Below are 19,315 nucleotides of genomic sequence, written 5' to 3' on the forward strand. Positions count from 1 at the left end.
AGATTACTGAATATCAAAGTATACAACTAGATAAAAGATTTTATTGAAGAAGAAAATGAATGGAGAAACAAAGAACACAAGTTGTGTCACACCACGGAAACTAAAATTTGAACAAGTGCGTGCAGACTATGAACTTTTTCTTCAAACATTTGAAAGTAAGTGATTATATTGTCTCAGGAAAGGCCTGAAAAGTCTCAAAGGATGCCCAAAGGGAACTTTGACTTTCAAAGAAAACAACAAAATAAGTTATCAAACATTCCAATCATTTTCTATTTAGCGTAGGGGTCATATACGCAATGAATCTTTGTTTGATTTGCGTCATTCCTTTTATTCTCTGTGTTTCAGGTGGCCCCTGGGGAGACAATAGCTCAGCTACTTAAAAGCTGAGTTATTATTACATGGCCACAGCGTCTTAAAATATTAGTCATTTTTATTATCATTATAATTACAAAGGATGACCGGGTGCATACATACGCAATTTGACCCCATTATGATGCCTTAAAAGTGCTCAATACTAATCAGGCATAAATCTTATAAAATTACTTAATTTATATTATTCTTATTTTTATCAAATTTGTTGAAATGAAGACATATACAAATCATGCAAAATGTCCCAAATGCCTATTATTTTTCTTTTTTTCTGAAGTAAAAAGTTTTGGAATTTTTCTAATCCTTCTATAATTTTTTCATGATTTTAGGACCTACCTGGATCTATCGATTGCTTCACAGAAGACATCAACTTTCAGTGAGAATTTTTGTAGCTCTTGCTCACTCACAATTCAACTGTGATTTTTAAAACTCACTGTGAAATCAGTTTTATTCAGGTTTGTCATTTAAGAGTATAAATGAGATACAAGAAAACTTCTTCATAAATGATATCAAAAGTAATTCACATTCTTTTCATTTCATACAGCCGTTTTTGCTTCATCGAAATCTATCATACATTCAGAAGAATCGAAGGCATCTGAAGAAAGATTCTGGGTCCACAAGAAAAAGCAGGTTTGTTTTCATAGGTACCATTTGGTTGTAACAAACCACCGCAACTTTCAAGTCTAACAACATGTGAAAATAATATAATATTAAAAAAATACACTAAATAGTCTACCCTCAAAATTGCAAAATCGAAATGACACTGGAACACATTTGCCTCTTTTTCCAAATAAAATTTGATTTTCTCATACTAATTGTGTTTTTGCTAGAAAAGGCTTTGATACTGCTTCATTGCTTGATCGTGCGGTTGCTGAAAATAAAAGGAAAAATAAACAACAACAAAAAGATGAAGAAGGTTTGGAAGCAGAAAAGTAAGTACAGCTAAAAACTCTCTCTCTAATTTGATTTTCAAAAAACCCAAAATTTTCCAATTCAAATTGTGGAGAGTGTTTTATATGACTTTTGAAACGGACTCCAAAACTAGGGAATCAAAATTTTTCGGTGAAAGTTACAGAAAGGTTTGAATTAGAGAAATTGACTTTAAGGTATGTGTACACCTTTTTTCCGATTTTTTGTCAAAAAATTTTTCTTCAGTCAAAGTGGAAGAAAAGTTACTGGATTTCATTTTGGTAAAATCGCGATCTTAAAATCTTTTTTTGATCCAGAGTTATAACCATTTAAATTTTAAAACAAAGTTCGTCTTATGATGGATTATTTACTCAAATAATTGTCTCTTTCGGAAACAACAAAGAGAAAAGAGAGAATTCAGCTGATGTTTATTCTCACATCTATTGAATAGTAACATTTTTGACACATTTCTCTGATTACTTAATTAAACAGTAACAAGAGCCACAAAGATGTGGTTAAATATTTCCTCCAATAGCTCAGAGCATAGATTGTAGTCGCAGTCGAACCCCACAGATTATCCTAAAGCCCCAACTTAGTAACTTAAATTTATTAAAGCCTTTATATTAAGCAATATCCGATGCAAAACAAAATACAACCATATTCCTGCTAAAAATTGTCGTTATTTCATAGACATGTTCACAGATGATATAAGTCTAAAAACTTGTTAAAAAATTGCATGCAAATGATAACCATTTTAACACAAAAATAAATGTATTTTATTCAACTAATATTGGTTTTTACCTTCATTAAGGAAATAAAATCTTAGATTTACAAGTTGATATTATTCTAAGACTCATCTGAGTAAGAAAGTGCCAAAATATCTTGAGACTGTCTACTAAGGGACTAATATAGAAATATGGCAATATGAATTTGGGAGATATCGAAATATGTTGTACACATTAGTTTCATATGAAAAACTTCCTTGTCATCAATATTTTAAAGCACCATATTATACCATCCACAAATAAAAAGTTACTTAAAAATGGATCTCCTTCTTTACAGATTTAGATTTCCAGTGCACAACATCTGTTACATTAGTATTCATGTGATAATATACCAAATTGTCAACCTTGAAATTGTCACATTTAGTTACAGTATTGCTAAATATTTACAACACTTTCCAGCATACTTTTTTGTGAAATTTGTGTCTTGATAAACTAAACTCCATGACATTTGTATCATTGATCATTAAATCACATCTTGGAACAATAGAGTTCCTTGGTTCAATTATTGCAAGAATGTTAATCTTTGTTCATATTCTCATTATGTGCAACATTATCATTACATCATTGCCAGCAAGTTACATTGTATTGTCAGCTTTAGAGGTCGTCAAACTTTGTTGAATTTGTAATCCTGGTACCTGAATGTGAAAAGAAAGAAAAATTCAAAATTTCATAATGGGAAATAATCTCTTTACAGTAATCAATGCCAAATGTGTGGTCATTCGCTGAAATCTCTCAAAAAAAAAGACTTTAAAAAAGTGAGACTCTGCTTGATGGTTTGAGCTATGTTTGCCATGCATATATACTGAGCCATTAAAGAAGTTTACGAGAACGTACAAAAAGAACCACAGGGTACGTACAATAAGGTACACTGGGAACATACAATAAGGTTCACGGGGAACATACAATAAGGTACACTGGGAACCTACACTGGGAACATACAATAAAATACACTGGGAACATACAATAAGGTAGAAGAGAACATAAAATAAGGTTCACGGGGAACGTATAATAAGGTACAAGCCAGTATGGTATTTTCGAAAGCAAATTTAGCCAAATGGAAGCTAAAAATCGATGGATTATGGAGTCATTCACGCCAAGCTGGAATTATTACTTTACGCCAACTGAAAATCAAACAATCTTTGTAAGTGCCCTTACGCCAATGCGCCAAAAACGTTTCAGTTGTACGCTGAAGAACTTCAGCGTTAGTTCAATAATAGTACAAGGTACACAGGGAACCTACAGGGAACGTACAATAAGGTATATACACGGGGAACATACAATAAGGTACTGGGGAACGTACAATAAGGTACATGGGGTACGTACAATAATTTATACGGGGAACTGCACAATAAGATACACTGGAACGTACCATAAGATACACAGGGAGCGTACAAAAAGGTACCCAGGAACACACAAAAAGGACCAACGGAGAGCGTACAAAAGGTACCCTGATAGCATTCAAAAAGGACCATGGGTAGTGTACAAAAAGGAAAACGTACCAAAGGATCCCAGAGAGCGCACAAAAGATACAAGGGAGGGGAGCATACAAAAAGGTAAACAGGGAGTAAAAGCATCTATTATGATATATTTTCTTTTTAGTATCTGGCATCAAGGCTAAAAATGGGGCACTGAGAAGAGTACAAGCTTTTCCAAGTTTTGACCATTAATATCTAGACAATATATACATGATGGAAATCAGAAAGAAATTTATGCTCACCTTCTTCTCAAGTCAAGATAGGAATGGTTTGGATTTCCATGTGTTTCAGCTTCTTTCTCCACCCTTCTTCTTCTCCTTATGGGAAAGACAATAAATTCAGCACACATGAGAGAAACTCAGGCAGTCCTCTGAGCTTTACACACAATCATTTGTTTTATGAAAAGCTGGTAAAAACAAACCCCTGGCTGCCATATTTTGATAGATTGATACTATTTTTTTCCCCGCTAAATCTTCGCGACGATTTTTAGTCACGTGACTGAAGAGCCTAGTCATAATGTGCAGCACGAATAAAGAAAACATTAACATCGAAAATGGAAAAGGAAAAAGGCCGTTTTAATAAATATTCCCCTATAGTAGGGAAATATTTAATTATCTCGTCAAAAATTTCAAATTGATGTAGAAAAAAATGAAATTTTACCATACCATACTACTTTTAACGAGGTTAAAGTCACCCATAGCATTTAGCTATGAACTTAATTTTTTTTTATATTTTCGGCAAAGAATTGAACTAAAAAAATGTCTTAGGATTTTTTTTCTAATCGAGTTAAAGCTTCACAAGTTCAGGTTAAGTGGAAAAAAATCGAGAAATGAATGATTTTTTTCCAAATTTTAACAATTTTTAAGTTTTCTCGAGTTAAAGTCGATCCAAAAAAAAATCCTAAGACATTTTTTTGATTCAATCTATTGGGAACATAGTATCGAAATTATTTTTTCAAATTTCAAAAGCTATGGGTGACTTTAACTTCTTTGAAGTAGGTAAGGTTAAAATTCTTAAGATTTTAATTATATCCTGCCCAGTTTTTTAAATTCAGCTGAAACTTTTACCATTAGAAAGAGAATATTATTGGCTTTCAGAAAATATATACTTTTGATGTATAAAAATTTGTTGTTCTAAAGATATGATCAATTAAAGAGAATGTGTCAAGGAAGGTGAACACATACCTTAAGCCAGGCGCGGAGACAAAATGAGAGCGCGGAGGTACGTAAGGCGCGTGATTTAGCAGACTCTTCATTGTTATATAATTTTATTGTTCACTGTCATAGTTGTTTTGCTCACTTTATTATTTAGATTTATAAAGTTTTTTTTTTTCAGAATACATCACATGAATTTGACCTTTGGTGGCTTTTTCCACGGCCCAGGTATGCTCTCAAGCAAATTTGTTATAAATTTCGAATTTATCTATACTAGTGATCTGAATTTTAAAGAACTACCCGTTGCAATGATATTGCAGATTATGCTCCTTGTGAGAGGAGTCTTTTGTTAATCATAATTTTAATTATGCAACAAACGTGCTTAAAAAGGTTCATTTTCGCACCAATTTTTCTCACCAATGATTATCTTGAGGAAAATGTCATACATAGCTGTTCTTTAACGAATTATCTACTAGGTTTCGCTGAGGAAATATTTCATACAAATGATGTGAAAGCACAAGAAATATATAAAGATGATTTTGTCCACGTCAAAGTCGACTTACTGCAGCTCCATTTTAAACGAAAGAAGGTAATCCTTCAACTTTTCAAAGATATTCTTTTTATAATTTCAGCACGTGACTGAATTGCGCATCCCTGTTCCTATCTTAGATGGTCGATCACGTGTCTTAAGTTAGACGACCACCTGTATTTTTGTTGTCTCTCCACAGGCTTATCATATCTTAGGTCGTCTTCTATACTCTCAGGTACTTATTGAGTTTTGGCTTCTTCAGATATCCTTATCTGACCAGCTTCTTTGTTTACTAAATAGAGCAAAGGAAACATTTCGGGACTGAAAATTTTTGGAAAGCTTATTCCTGGAGGTCTTCTGACAAAAATTAAGATGTAGGAAATAGCTATTAAAAAACGCCTGGTTTGTCTTTTATATATACCTCTTCAATACCTCTTTTCTTCTTTTTTCAGGACGTTGAACCCATAACAGTAGTGAACCTGGGAAATTGTAAAGCACCGTGGAACCCACGGACACAATTCTTAACACCTGGAACATCAGGTACAGTTTACTCTCGCTAATTTGGGCGGGGAATTATTTGTTTGAATTACAATTTAAAAGAAGGTTCCTCCTTCGACGACTGGAAATCAGTTCGAATTATACAGATTCGAATAATAGAAGCATCCAGACTGTAAACAGTCTAGTTTTTGATATTTTATGTTCTGGTTTATAGCCTGGTCTCTCTAGAGCGTTTTGCCTTCTCGTATGAATGCAGTCCGCTTACTTGCGCTCACTTCGCTAAAGCCGTAAGAACCAATCTACATGACGTGAAGTAATTCTGTAACAAGAATAGGGTAACCTTCTACTTGCTTATAAGACTGCTTTTTATTAATTTCTGTTTTGCTGCCCTGGGTTGACTAGGAATGTTTTGGAAACATGGGTTTGCACTTTCATTCTCTAGGGAGATCAAGCTCTATAATTTTAGAACTTTGTATGTTGAGATAATTTTTGTTTTTTCTAAAAATTTGAGCTTGGATATCCAGGCTAGAACCACGCTGGAATTTCAGAATTACATTACCTTATTAATTTTTTACCATTTTAAAACATTTCTTTTTAGTTCAAATCACAGTACCTCCGGACGTCTTCAATGAGAACAACAAAGCTTACAAAACACAAATACTCTCCATATCTGTCTCACTAAACGTTCCCAAAAAGAAAAAGAAAAAGCCTGGTCGCAAGAAGAAAGAGGCTGGTAAGTACTGACTAATGTCGCCCCCAGTCACCTTTCAAATTACGCAATCACGCAAAAAAAAATTCCAAATCACGTTATCACGAGTTAAATTTCCTTTCTATCACGATCACGTTTATCACGATGGTTCCTTCGATCACGCAATCACGCACTTTAAAATCTTAAATCACGAAATCATGAACTTTAAAATCTTAGATCACGAAATCACAAACTTGAAAAACACCAATCACGCCATCACGAAAACCGGGGGCCTCATATCTGTTAACTGTTGGCTTACACCCCCTTACTTAACAAATAACACACTGGTGGCCGACTACGAGTTAGCCTGGGAATCCATGCTATGATTTCTTCTTTGATAAACTGATGGCGAAATGTATAGCACAGTACGGGCTGAGAGTTTGAATTTCCCAGATCCTAACAACGGTTGAAAACTTAGCCAATCAAATTTTGTTATTCTTTTACTGGTCACACTTTCTTAGAGAAAGTGCAACTTTCGAAATTTGGTTTTTATTTTAGTAAGTGAGGACAGCGCTAAATTCGAATTTCCCTCTGTAAAAAATGTGAGTCCAATATTGGACTCACAGCTCGAACCCGTCTTGTGTACATCAAATTATAAAAAAACACGACGGGTCTCCTGTCTAACTACGAGTACACTTCAAAGGGACATAATCTCTTGATATAGAAATTGTTCTTGTTTTTATTGCATTTTTTTAATCTACGTGGAATTTTGGGTCGATTGGTGTACAATTTGAAGACATTTAAATCAAAAGGAGTCTCTTAAAATCAAACGTTCGATGAAATTTCCTAGCAAGAGGTCAAATTTTGATTCCTAAAAAGTGCTCGGCAGTAAGCGTTGTTAATCACACCGTTTACAAGTGCATTTGTTTCATTTTTCTTTCTCTTGTACTCTAGCAACAGAGGAGCCACCCGCAAAGAGGTTGCGTGGTAGTGTTACTTCAGAATCTCAAGTCGAAGAGGATACCAACACCACCACAATCAACGGCTTCGAGCATGCCGACGAAAAACCAGTCTTTGACAGCAACGAAGCTGCTTACTCAGCAGAATTGATCGTCTTCGATCGATACAAAACATGTTTGCTTTCTGATGGTGACTACGAGCTCTTACTTCATAACGAGGCTGAAAATAATGAGAGCAGGAAGAATAACACTTTTGAAAGTAAATTCAAAAATAAGGTAAGTGTTACAAAAAATAGAAGATACGAATTTTAACCACATGATGGGTGAAATTACAGTATGCAAAGTTCTTCTGTGTCAGACAGATTTTCGTTTCATTGAGGTACTTTTCCGTCTCCAAATTCAACAAAATTCTGCAAAATTTAACGAATCCTGCCTGGGACAAAAAAACACTGAAATTAACTTTCTCAAAACGTAGGTAAACGAACATGAAATACGGTCCTACATGCCACTTTATAAGTTGTCAATATTCACTTATTTTGGTTGGTAATAAGTAATAGTTCGCACGGTACAGAGTACACTATGGGATATATTTTTCGTCATATTTTCCAAGCCTACGCGTTTTTAGCCAATCAGATTGGTCATATTTTTCATGTCATATGTTATGTCATGCATACTCCTTTCTTTGAGGAAAACTTTCAATCATCCTTCTTGGTCTTCACCTAACGTAACCTGTGTCATTAGCATTGATTTTTCTTTTTATTCTTTTTTTACTTTTAGTTGGGACCATTCGCTGCATTTTCATTCGGCCCTACCATCAAATTTAATTTGAACTGGACCACGTCAGCGCCCATCAACATATTACCTGCTTACAAAACACTAAACCAACGCTACTTAGAGGAACATCAAGCGCACGAGTCACAAGACGAAGCGGTCGAACCTAAAAGCATGACCGCAGCGAATAAAACAACAAAACCGAAAGAATCTTCCTTACCTAAAGTCTACTACCAATTTCTGTATTGTCACAGTACGCGACAACAAACGGAAGCGCGCGAAGGAACGTCTTGTCCGTGGTGTGATTTGCAATGTTGGACCATTTACGGATTGTTGAGGCACCTGAAATCTTTTCATAATCGATTTTCCTTCGTTTATACTGTAAGTGTTTCTGTTTTCCCTGACGGCTTTAAAAAGTTCTAGTCTACTACTACAAATTCGTCTACCCTTTTTAATCCTAGCCCCGAGTATTGGAGTCTTTCTGGCATCGAACTGGTGCCTCCCCAGTTTTAAAAAATCTTAAAAAAAGAATCGAAACGTTCTCTAATTGTAATACATAGAGTCTACATAATTTGGAGACGCACAAATTTTGTTCAAGTTAAGGAAATTTCGAGTTATGGAGTGAGGTTTTTAAGGCATTGCTAACTGAAGGGACCATAAAAGCTATAGAGGTTCGAGTTAAAAAAACTCCACAGTAACACTCTTTTGAAGAGTGATCGAATTTTTGAGATTCTGTTATATCTTACAGTTCTTTCCACACTTTTTTCTACAAACGACAGGCACTGAAGAGAAGCCATCGTATTGACGTCAGTGTGAACGAGACTTTCGAAAATAGTCTAGGGTTTGATGGAGTTAGAGACATAGGATTTATTGATATCGATAACGCACCGATTAAGCGAAAACCTACATCTGAAATCCTCGTCGGAAGGTATATTAGTTTCTCTATTTTTCCAAACTGCGTATAGACAGTGTGTGAAATTTCCGAAAGAATCTAAGCTATCTGTTCTTGGAGAACTTCTATGTGTGTCCTCAGGTTTCCTGTTTTTCTTAAATCTTTTCCTTATTTTTTTCTTAACTTTCTTACTTCGCTAACATAACTAAACCTCGAAACCTTAATGTCTTGGTATTAGACAATCTTGCAATGTTAATCTTATTGTGTGATCATGGCAACGGTTAAATTGTAAATTTTCTAAGGTATTGAGGTTTGAACAGCTAGCCAAAATTTCTGTGTCCATTGCACGCTTTTTGAACGTTCGATTTGAAAAAACAATTGTGTCAATCTTTCTTGTTTGCGCTCATAAAACAGGAAACTATCAACACGAGTGTTCTTTTTAAAAGTAACGATTTTCCAAATACAAATTATTTATAAAACTGTTTTTTTTATTGACTCATTAAACAAAGTACCTTTTCAATATTAAAATAAACTTAATTTTTACACCAATTACCAATGGCAGATGCATGAGAATGATATCAGCTCGTAGTAAGTTAATAATCTTGGCATTTTACGGGAGAGTTCTATTGATCTGTTGACAATAATATTAGTCTAGCAAGCTAAACGACTTAATTCAGAGTTTTCCCAAGGGACTTTTAGAATTTGTTCAGTTTTCTCACACACACAAAAAAACGAAAAATTATATTGGTTACAATTCCACGATTGGGTGCTAAGTATTGGATAATCTACTCCCATTTTATTGAGATTTTTCTTCTTTTCATTATCAGACGCCACGTGGACGTAGAGGATTTAAAAGAATTTACGGAAGCCGATAAATCGGACATGAACGGTGCATTTTCTATTGTCCATCATAAACGGTAAGAATCGCCAGCGCCGTAACATCCGGACTTGGTTAAAATATGACACACTTGTTTCTTGGGTGAATAAACAGTGGTTTTATCTTTTGGAACTACCCCGGTGGAGGTCCTATAAATTAACCGTTGTATGTTCGTTCATTCGTTCGTTAGTTACTAGCTTTTCTCGAGATTGGCTCATTAGTTGTTTCTGATTTTTTGCACAAAGATGTGTAACTATAAATCCTCGAATGTGACGGAGCCCGAGTTTCGAAAAAAAAATTTGGGCAAATTTGGGCCAAAAAACGGCTAAAAAACGGCTAAAAAACAGGTTTTTTGGACTTTGTGAAAAATTGGATCATCAACATTTTTCTGATTTCTTGCATGACAGTAGGGTACCATCATAGGTAAAAGATGGCTCAAGCAGATTTCTGCTTCTTTGTTGGCTCAAAAAACGCATGTTTATCTATAAGAATCACTATTAATAAGCATACATCAATGTTCTTAGTCAAATTACTCTATTTCTTTATGAGATAGATGTTTTTTTTGCTCATGAGGGCTTAATTTTGAATAATATGTGTTTAGACATGAAATTTTGGTCGCGTAGCGTGTTTTTATGGAAAAACTGGCCAAATTCGATATTTTTTTATAAGCACATTATCAATTACTTAGGTATTAGCTTTTCTCGAGATTGGGTCTGTCATTCTTTATGATTTTTTGCTCAAAGATGCATGCCTATAAACCCTCGAATGTGACGGAGATTGATTTTCGAAAAAAATTTGTTTTTGGGCAAATTTGGTTTTTTGCATGAAAGTAGTTAAAAAGTGGCTCAACTCAAGCAGATTTTTGTAAAAAAAGAATTCTGTTGACTCAAAAAACGCATGTTTATCTATAAGAATCACTATTAATAAGCATACATCAATGTTCAATAGCCAAATTACTCAATTTTTTGATGATATAGATGTTTTTTTTGCTCAATAAGTCTTGAAAATAAAAAATTATTTCAAGAGCATGAAATTTTGGTTTCCAAACGGTTTTTTATAAGAAACAAACGACTAATTTTAATAGATCGTAACTATTTTTAATAGATCCTAACTATTTGTGTTCTGAATGATTGTTAAACGGTCATGCTCACGTAGATAGCAATTATATATGTGTTAAATGCATAACCAGGTAGGTCCTTAAAACAGGGGGGGGGGGTCGGTAGTAAAATCTCAGACATAATGACGTTTACTACGGTGGTGGTGTGACAAAAATTCGAAAAAAATTTTTACTACCCAGGGTAGTTAAATACTAAAATGGGTGGTATCTATGTGTTAAATGTTGAAAAAATTTTACTACCTGGGTAGTTAAAACTGGTAAAATTAGCAAATTTTAAGCTATTTTTGTAATTCTTTTAATTTTTTTGGATGACTTTTCTGAAAAAATCTGAAAATTTTTATAACTCGAAAAATTTTTCTGTTGGAAATTTGTTTGCTGCAAACAAAAAATTCTCGAGATTTTTTGTCCATATAAAAAAGACTTTAATTCTAAGGGCAAAACATTAATTTTTGCGCAAAGTGAAAAATGTTTCACAGAAATAATCATTTTTTAGCTTTTTTTGTAAAATCAGTCCGAAAAGCAACCAAAAAATAGGTGGTCTTTAGACAAATTGTCTCAAAAACTTTTACTACCAGGGTAGTAAAATACCTCTTCCAAGAGTCTGGGTGGTGGTATGTAAAAAGTCGTAAAAATCCTTTTACTACTCATATATGTCTGAGATTTTACTACCGACCCCCCCCCCTGCTTAAAAGTATCACTTGTTTCTTTTTTTTTAATTTAGATTTCCTGAATATTTTTCCTTCTTTAATTTAATTTTATGGTCCTGGAGTTTTTCGCGGCTAATACTTTGGGACAGTCTGGACTGGTCTGGAGGATTTTGCACACTTTTTCCTTGGGTGAAACTAACGTGTTCATTCATCATTATCTTATATATTTTGATAATGGATGTTCCCGTTTTAATCAGAATTTTTTTTCAATTCCCTGAATTCTCATTATTGACCTTTGTGTCTCAAACACAAAAAGGGCCAGTATTCCAAGGGTGTTGGGTGCTTTTCAGTGAGAAAATTTTAGGATTGAGTATCCGGTGAACAAACAATCCCATGTTTTCTTTAGATCTTATTTCCATTCCAACAACAACCAACAAATACCAGACCTCGGTGAATTTGGATACAACAGCGAAGATGAAGGGCCTCCTGATTGGCTCAAAGAAAAGACTGGAGATGTAAGCGATTATTCTAAGATAATTTGAAAGAAGATTGCCTACCATTTTGAAAAGAGGCTTTGAAAATACTTTTTAACCGAAAGTGCTACGACGATCTCCAAGTTTTCCATGAATTATATGTAAATTAAAGGACATAAAAAAGTGGAGCTCCTCTTACGTTATGAACTTCAAAATCCGTTTCCAAATGTTTAACGAAATTTGGGACTATTAATATTGAGGCCAGTTGGTGAGGTGGAATAGATTTTCGAACGTCATGCAATCTATTTTAGCCATTTGATTCGCCAAAATCTGTGACGTAACGTTCGAAAATCCATCCCACCTCACCTAGCCGGGCCAGCTATGAACAGTCCCTTACTTAGATACCTGATGAAGAGTTGTTTTAACCCTGTCATCTATTTATTTTATATATTGACAGATGATTGAAGATTTTACAGATGTGAATAGAGGAGAAAAAGTTCTCATGAAATTATGGAACCTGCACGTCCTAGAAAGCAGGTATGTCCTGTCCTGTCTTACTGATGCATAAAATACGTCCCCTCACCTATCTACTGTACCCAAACCAGGCTTTCTGTTTGAATTTATAGTCGATTGACGTCAAAATTGTTTAAAATGTTGTTTGCATTAAGGTAAATAACAAAGGCATAGCGTCAGCCTGGGTTTAGGTCCCAAGCAAAAATTAGGTTCTCCCTGGAGTTTTAAGTCCCCCCAAAGATTTATGAATTTTTTGTTAGCCCCCAGGACTTTTGACCCTAGACACTTTCAAAAAGTTGATCCAGTAAAAAATTTTTTTTCAATGTAAATTGCGTTCAGTTCTAAGTTAAAGATAAAATATTTTGTACACTTTATATAAAAATAATGCGCCACAGGGGGAAATTTTTCAGATTCATGAGCTTCAATTTGAGTAATTGAAGCCAACTATTAAGCTGAATTATTTCAGCCCCCACTTTAAGTGATGAGATTTTAGCTCCTCCCCAAGTACATAGGTCCCCCCAAAAAAGTGGTGTACTTCCAGCCCCCTTCTTTTTTGGGAAAATTTCAGAGTGTAACCCCCCCTCCCCCCAACCAGCAGGGGGGGCTGACGCTATGAAAGGTAGATAACTCAAACACTTATAGTCACTGCCACAGATTTTTCGACTTTCCGTTGAGGAAGATTTGAGCTAGTTTTTCCCGATAGAAGAGACTGACTTTATAGTTAATTAGGAAATTATCAATATCGTGAAATTACTTAATTGTTTTAATTCTTTTTTTACAGTTACGTTGCTGATTTCATGGTTGCATTGGGTTGTGAAACGTTCGTTCAAAAATACGGTCACGTGATCCTCAATGAAGGCTTGACCAGAAATTTCCTCATCCATTTGAACAATTTATTGGAATTTCAAGTGATCAGTCAGTCACATATTGTGTCTGCTATTAAGAAACTCTCTCAGATGAAAAAGAATATGAAAAGCGTTACAAACGAGGAATGAGACTGCTGCGTGCGTTTGGTGTATGGTTTTTAGCTCTTGTCAACCATGGTCGACGTATAGCCTTAACCCTCTTCGAGAGAATATTATGGTTAGCGAGGAATAATACTGGTGCGTGGGTTAGGTGTATAGTTCTTGTCAACCATGGACGAAATGTAGGCTTCTTTGAGGATCCCATACTGGAGGGGTATCGATGTTGACAAGTTGTATGATTAGTAATCATATTGTACACTGAAATTTTATTAATTATTATGAAAAAGAAGTCAGCCATCTTGAATTAAGTGTAAATCGAATCGGTAGAAAATCATTTCATCTGATTGATATCAGAGAGCATTCGACGCATGGAATGTTGTTAGAAATGTATTGATTTAGCGGGTGCGGAATCTTGACTTCCGTAGTTTGTGATTGCTATCATTTTTCCACTTGAACAGTAGAATCACAAAGCCCCTCAATGAAATGCAATCCTCGAGAATATCAAACAAGAAGATAATGACTCGGAAAAGCATTGTGGTTGAATGTTTAAACTTTTCACTAGTACCTACATGGCATGGTAAACCTTTCAAAGGGAATTAAATTCTACCAATTATGTCTGATATTACGTAGAAAACTAGAATATTTGGGCTCATTGACTTACTGATTTGTGCCAAAATGATTAAAACTTCTCAAGCAACTGCAAGCAAGTCAAGTTAAGGTCATTCTCTCTACTCTTGTGTGCTTAATTGTATGGGGGCGGTCATTTTGCAATTTTTAGAAAAATCACCTCCATATCCTGCCATATCACTTTATAATGACCCCCCCCCCATTTTATGCTACGAAGTGCCAAAATTGGCCAAAAACCTTCATTTTCCTAGGGATTGTTAGGAAAGTCAGGTCAATAGCACCATTTCGTTGATTTTTATCTAGAGTACCCACCCCCTGCTTATTCCAACCCCCTTACGATTAAGCACACAAGATACCATACTACTTCAAGGGAGTAATTACTGTTTTGACTAACGGCTAATGCCCAAAACGTTAATATTAGTTTCCTTGAATATACAGTCAGCTCCCCTAGTTTGATCCTCTTCTTTCAGTATTAAACTGTGGATAATTCCATTGAAAATCATTGATTTTCGTGAAGTTTTGGATATAGAGTAAAAAATGGAAAGTTTTAATATTTTAATCATGCTTAAAATCCTTTAAACGAGAAAAAATGGTCAAAAATTAACGCCGCTTTTAGGTGAAAATTGCAAAATTTTGGCCCTTATTACGCAACGAGCCCAAAAAAACCGCCAATAAGGGCCGGCGTAAAAAGGGCCGGCGTAAAAAGGGCCGATAAGGTAGTCAGGTTAAAATTTCTACATTATCATACTCAATTTTTTTATCCCGAAATTCAGTAACCATTTTCTTATTATCATTAGAATTCATATTTTACTTTATTTTTGAGTTTTTAGAAACAGAAGTATAAATATTTTTAAATTAGGGTTTTTCAATGTCTATCATAGGTATTTTAATCGAACAACTGCAACCTTTGATTTTTGGATAGGGCATTTTTATATCATAGAAAGGTTGCATACAAACTTCAACTAAGTGCCTACCTGATAACACCCCCTTCTCACAGACCCACTTGGAACTCATCCCACTGAAAATGGACCACAATATTGTCCCCGGTGAAAATATCAAATAAACCTATCCTCACTGCAAAATATTATGCTAATTTTTCCATCTCCACTGAATTTTGTGACTAGCAAACAATGAAATTTTTTAAATCCCCAGCTATGAAAACATGGGACTATCACTCCCATCTAAGTTTAGTTTGTCATTCTATCTTACCCCCGCTGGCTGAAAGAATCCTACCGGGTCAGGGGGGGGGCACGCAGTTACTACAAGACAGTATGACACTTACTACCGTGGTGGTACTGTATTCAGAAGTTATGAAAACAGTTACTACACAGTGTAGTAACTGCTGTTTGAGGGTGGTGCCAAACACTAAAACTAGCACTTTTGGTGTAGTAAGTGCTTATATTTTAATTCTTTTTAAAGAACTTTCAAAATTTTTCACAAAAAATGAATTTTTTTGTGAAAAAATTCTTTGTTAAAAAAATATTTTTGTTATAAATGGACGAAAAAAATTTGAAATTTTTCTCAGACCCAACTTTGAAATTATGCTTTCCCTAATTATCATTAAAATGTTCTCAACAGCTGTTAACCAAGTAAATTAAAAGAAAATCTAGCACAAAAATGGCTTTAGGTTGAAAAATAATTGCAATTTAGCGTCATTTCGAGCATATTTTTGATGATATCACTCAAAAACAGGGGTGGTACCTGGAAATCTTTTCTGAAAACAGTTACTACCAAGGTGTAGTAACTGCAAAGGGTGGTGGTCCTGAAAAAAAGTGTTGAAAAGGCACTTACTACACATCATGTCTTGTAGTAACTGCGTGCCCCCCCCCTGACCGGGTCTGTGAGAAGGGGGTGCCTGATCATAATCAGTCATTCTTTGGTTAACTTTAATTTGAATTCAAATCATTACATTTCAAACATGTTTCTAAATCCTTTCATTTAGCAGATAGTATGTGTTTCCTAGAAAATCCTATCTTATAATTTTTTGCGAAGGCTCTTAAACATTTTTTGGGTCTATTAGTTGAGATTTTCAACAAAGATTCTCAAGGTAGCATTTTATTAAAATTACACGGAAAGGATTCATTATGATTCTCTTATCTTCTATATGTTGCTAGGATTTTACCTATGTGTTAAAGTCCTCTCTTCTGCAACCATGTTGAAACGATGTCAGCGTTATTAAACTACATTGCGAGTTGTTTTTACATGGTATCAAAGTAGAGAACACACTACAAGCAAATGGAACTTTCAACTTTGTTAAAGGGATGTATCGCATTCCATATTTAGGATGTTTGACTGTTTAACCTATTTCACATTAGTAAGCCACTAGTTGATCATACAGGGCCAAGCTTCAAACAGTCGCATATTGAAAAGTAAAGGGTATGTTCATTTGTGTTATTTATTATGGCCTTGAAAGTCTTAAAAGCATGTCCATGGAACACACATACATACAAGATGCCGTACGAAAAATTCGTGAATCCTTTTTCAAGAAGTGTATTTTTGTCTTGAACTATATATAGGTAATTTCATTAATTACAAGGCTCGAAATAACGATTTCAAGTGGGTCGGATATAATGTCCGATCAGAGTTGCTTTAGCTTGAAAATTATGATTTGACAGTGTCCGATGACCGACCGTTATTTCGAGCCCTGTGATTATGTTGAGTTCAATGACAGCCTCTTTTTGGAACCATTACAAAGGTGGTTAAATCTCTTCAAGTGGTACTTTTATTTTATACTACTGCTGACTTATTGACCAAAAATTACATTATTATACCCATCATGTTTCAACAAAATTATTTTGGTATTATCTATCTATCTTTACAGGAAGTGTTATATGGCCATCTATGTTTATTCAAGGACACAGCAAGTAGAATATGACATTCTTTTGAGTTTCTCATTTTTGACAGCGCGCTTTTATCTTTTTTCTGAAGTAATCAAGTTTGCGACCCCAGTCGAGGGCGACCCGTAGGCTTCCTTTTCTCTAGCTGTCTACCCGAAGGTAGTCGGGGTGCCACTCCTTTCCCTGGATTTCTCCACTTACCCTTGACCCTTGTCTTAATTGGTGAGCTTCAAGTAGTGAGGCATCAAGTACCATGGTGTTTTTCATCATTAGAAATGAATTGAACAGTTTTTGGGGTTTTTGAAATTTTCATGGTGCCCTGTTAACCTTTTTACTTCCGATGCCCTTTTCAGAAATCAAAATTTTGGCATGTTGGAATTTTATTGAAAGTTTGACTTTTTAAAATATACAAACCAAGCAAAACATTTATGCGTTTGTTATTTGAGAAGTAAAGATTTCAAAGCTACACAAACATAAATTTTGGATAATCCATATATTTGTGATTTTGATCCAGATGTCTTAGTTTTTTTTCTTATAGAAATATTTATATGTGAATCCTTTGGATCAGGTATTTTTATGGTCATGCAAAGTCACGCTACCATTTGTGGATTGAAGCTGGAGTACAACCCTTTTTATCGCGAGAACCAGTAAAATTATGTCTAAGCTCAGCTATTTTTTTTGACACTTTGAGCCTCTCAGTTCTTATCTTGTTCTTATTTATGGAATAAAACTGAGGTATAATACCGAATTCTTAATATTTTAAAATTGCTTGAAATTTATCAATTTCAGGCTCAGCATTGTTCTTAAACTATTCTTATCTTTTGACGATTTTGAGATGCATTGTTCTTTTAGAGTTTAAATACATCATTATCATATAAACCTTAACCCCGAATGGCTTATTGATGACTTAACGACCTAAAAGAATGACCTAAAATATTTCTCAAAGCGTCGCCTAAAAACATGTTTTTAAATGAAATATATCATTTCGAAAGTAGACGCTATCCTTCGGTTCCAAATATTTGAATAACTATCAAAATTTTTATAATACCTTGTAATTTCATTCCTTTATATTTCAGAATTTGTTGTTATCTATGGGTTGTTGAAGATTTGATCAAAGTATATCAAACAGATCTTTTAATGTAAGGCGTATTATTTATTTGTATCGAGTCAATAATCTGGAAAATAGATTCTTAACTTTGTTTAGCGTAATTCAAAGTCCTATAAGGTCCCGCTTTGTAACAATAGATTTTTATAATAGCTTTATCATTTCCTATGTAGTTATATTTACACAATTTCCATTGCTTATTTTCTTAGAAGTCTCCAAGTAGCGGCAGATTTCACTTTCGTTTTCACAGCTGAGTCCTTCAAGGCCAAATATCACATCGCCGTAAGTGTTTTATCCATTTTTGGTATTTTTCATGATTTGTTTACACCAGAAAATAACCCTGCAATGGAGAGCCTATGAAAACAATTAACGACCTCACTAAGGTTATTTAATAAACGTAGTAGCAGCTCAAAATTTTAAAGTCAACAATTTTTAAGATGTACCCTTTCCTTTTAAACATTTACCAAAATTATTTTAAACCACATGTCTTTCGTCTGTACGTGTAAAGCTCAATACACGTTTTTTTATAAGAACATCCAAAGTTTTTGAAGCCTTCAGATGTTCTTAACTTTTTGAGCTTCAAGTCTATAAATGTCTTAACTAGTCTGAATCGCAGGCCTCTACAAAACCCCAGGTAGTATATAAGGAGCACGAATCCGTTAGTGGATGCCAGCAGCCTATGTCTTAACATGTTCCTATTTTCAGAGTATTTGTATGCAACTTCCTAAAAAATTGGGGTTTTTAACCCCGCCAAGCCTTAAAATGTTCTTAGCTTGTTCATAAAATTTTGGTAATGCAATCAAAGCCTTTATGTTCTTATATAGTTTGTTCTCGTAAAAAAAGCGACAGTGAGTGTATCTCACTACAATGATTCATCTAAAGCTAACCATCATCTCTATACCTAAACCTACCTACTATTTTGAATTTTTCCGAAAAGTGGTTTTTACTTATCTTGTTTTTCTTACTAAGTGAAGTTATTGTTTTCCAAGCACTTGAACAAGAAAAAACAAGACGACATGAAATTTTTGTAGAATTATTCAATATCTACACGTTATATTTTTAGCTTTTTTCGTTATGTTGTGTGTAGGTGAAGTGCTGCAGTAAGAAAGTTGAATTCAGCGATAC

The 19,315-nt window shown here is 34.5% G+C and overlaps 1 protein-coding gene across 1 annotated transcript; it reads left to right on the top strand.

Moving 5' to 3' along the window:
• On the top strand, positions 1 to 13,936 carry LOC136821485 (polycomb protein Suz12-like). Its single transcript, XM_067077716.1, has 15 exons — positions 1 to 155; positions 699 to 745; positions 914 to 999; positions 1,200 to 1,301; positions 4,874 to 4,920; positions 5,169 to 5,281; positions 5,674 to 5,761; positions 6,318 to 6,452; positions 7,362 to 7,642; positions 8,144 to 8,518; positions 8,917 to 9,065; positions 9,857 to 9,946; positions 12,077 to 12,185; positions 12,601 to 12,680; positions 13,438 to 13,936. The coding sequence occupies exons 1-15, from the start codon at positions 56 to 58 to the stop codon at positions 13,649 to 13,651; spliced, it is 2,016 nt and encodes a 671-aa protein (XP_066933817.1). The 5' UTR covers positions 1 to 55; the 3' UTR covers positions 13,652 to 13,936.
• The last annotated feature ends 5,379 nt before the right edge of the window (positions 13,937 to 19,315 follow it).

Source organism: Clytia hemisphaerica, unplaced genomic scaffold (genome assembly GCF_902728285.1).
Source record: "Clytia hemisphaerica strain Z4C2 unplaced genomic scaffold, Clytia hemisphaerica genome assembly, whole genome shotgun sequence".
In the NCBI taxonomy this organism is placed as follows: domain Eukaryota; kingdom Metazoa; phylum Cnidaria; class Hydrozoa; order Leptothecata; family Clytiidae; genus Clytia; species Clytia hemisphaerica.

Excerpts from the sequence above, each read along its gene's own strand:
- LOC136821485 (XM_067077716.1), top strand. The coding sequence starts at position 56 with ATGAATGGAGAAACAAAGAACACAAGTTGTGTCACACCACGGAAACTA. Across the intron at positions 156-698 it reads TTTTCTTCAAACATTTGAAA|GACCTACCTGGATCTATCGA; the intron begins GTAAGTGATTAT and ends TCATGATTTTAG. Across the intron at positions 1,302-4,873 it reads GAAGGTTTGGAAGCAGAAAA|AATACATCACATGAATTTGA; the intron begins GTAAGTACAGCT and ends TTTTTTTTTCAG.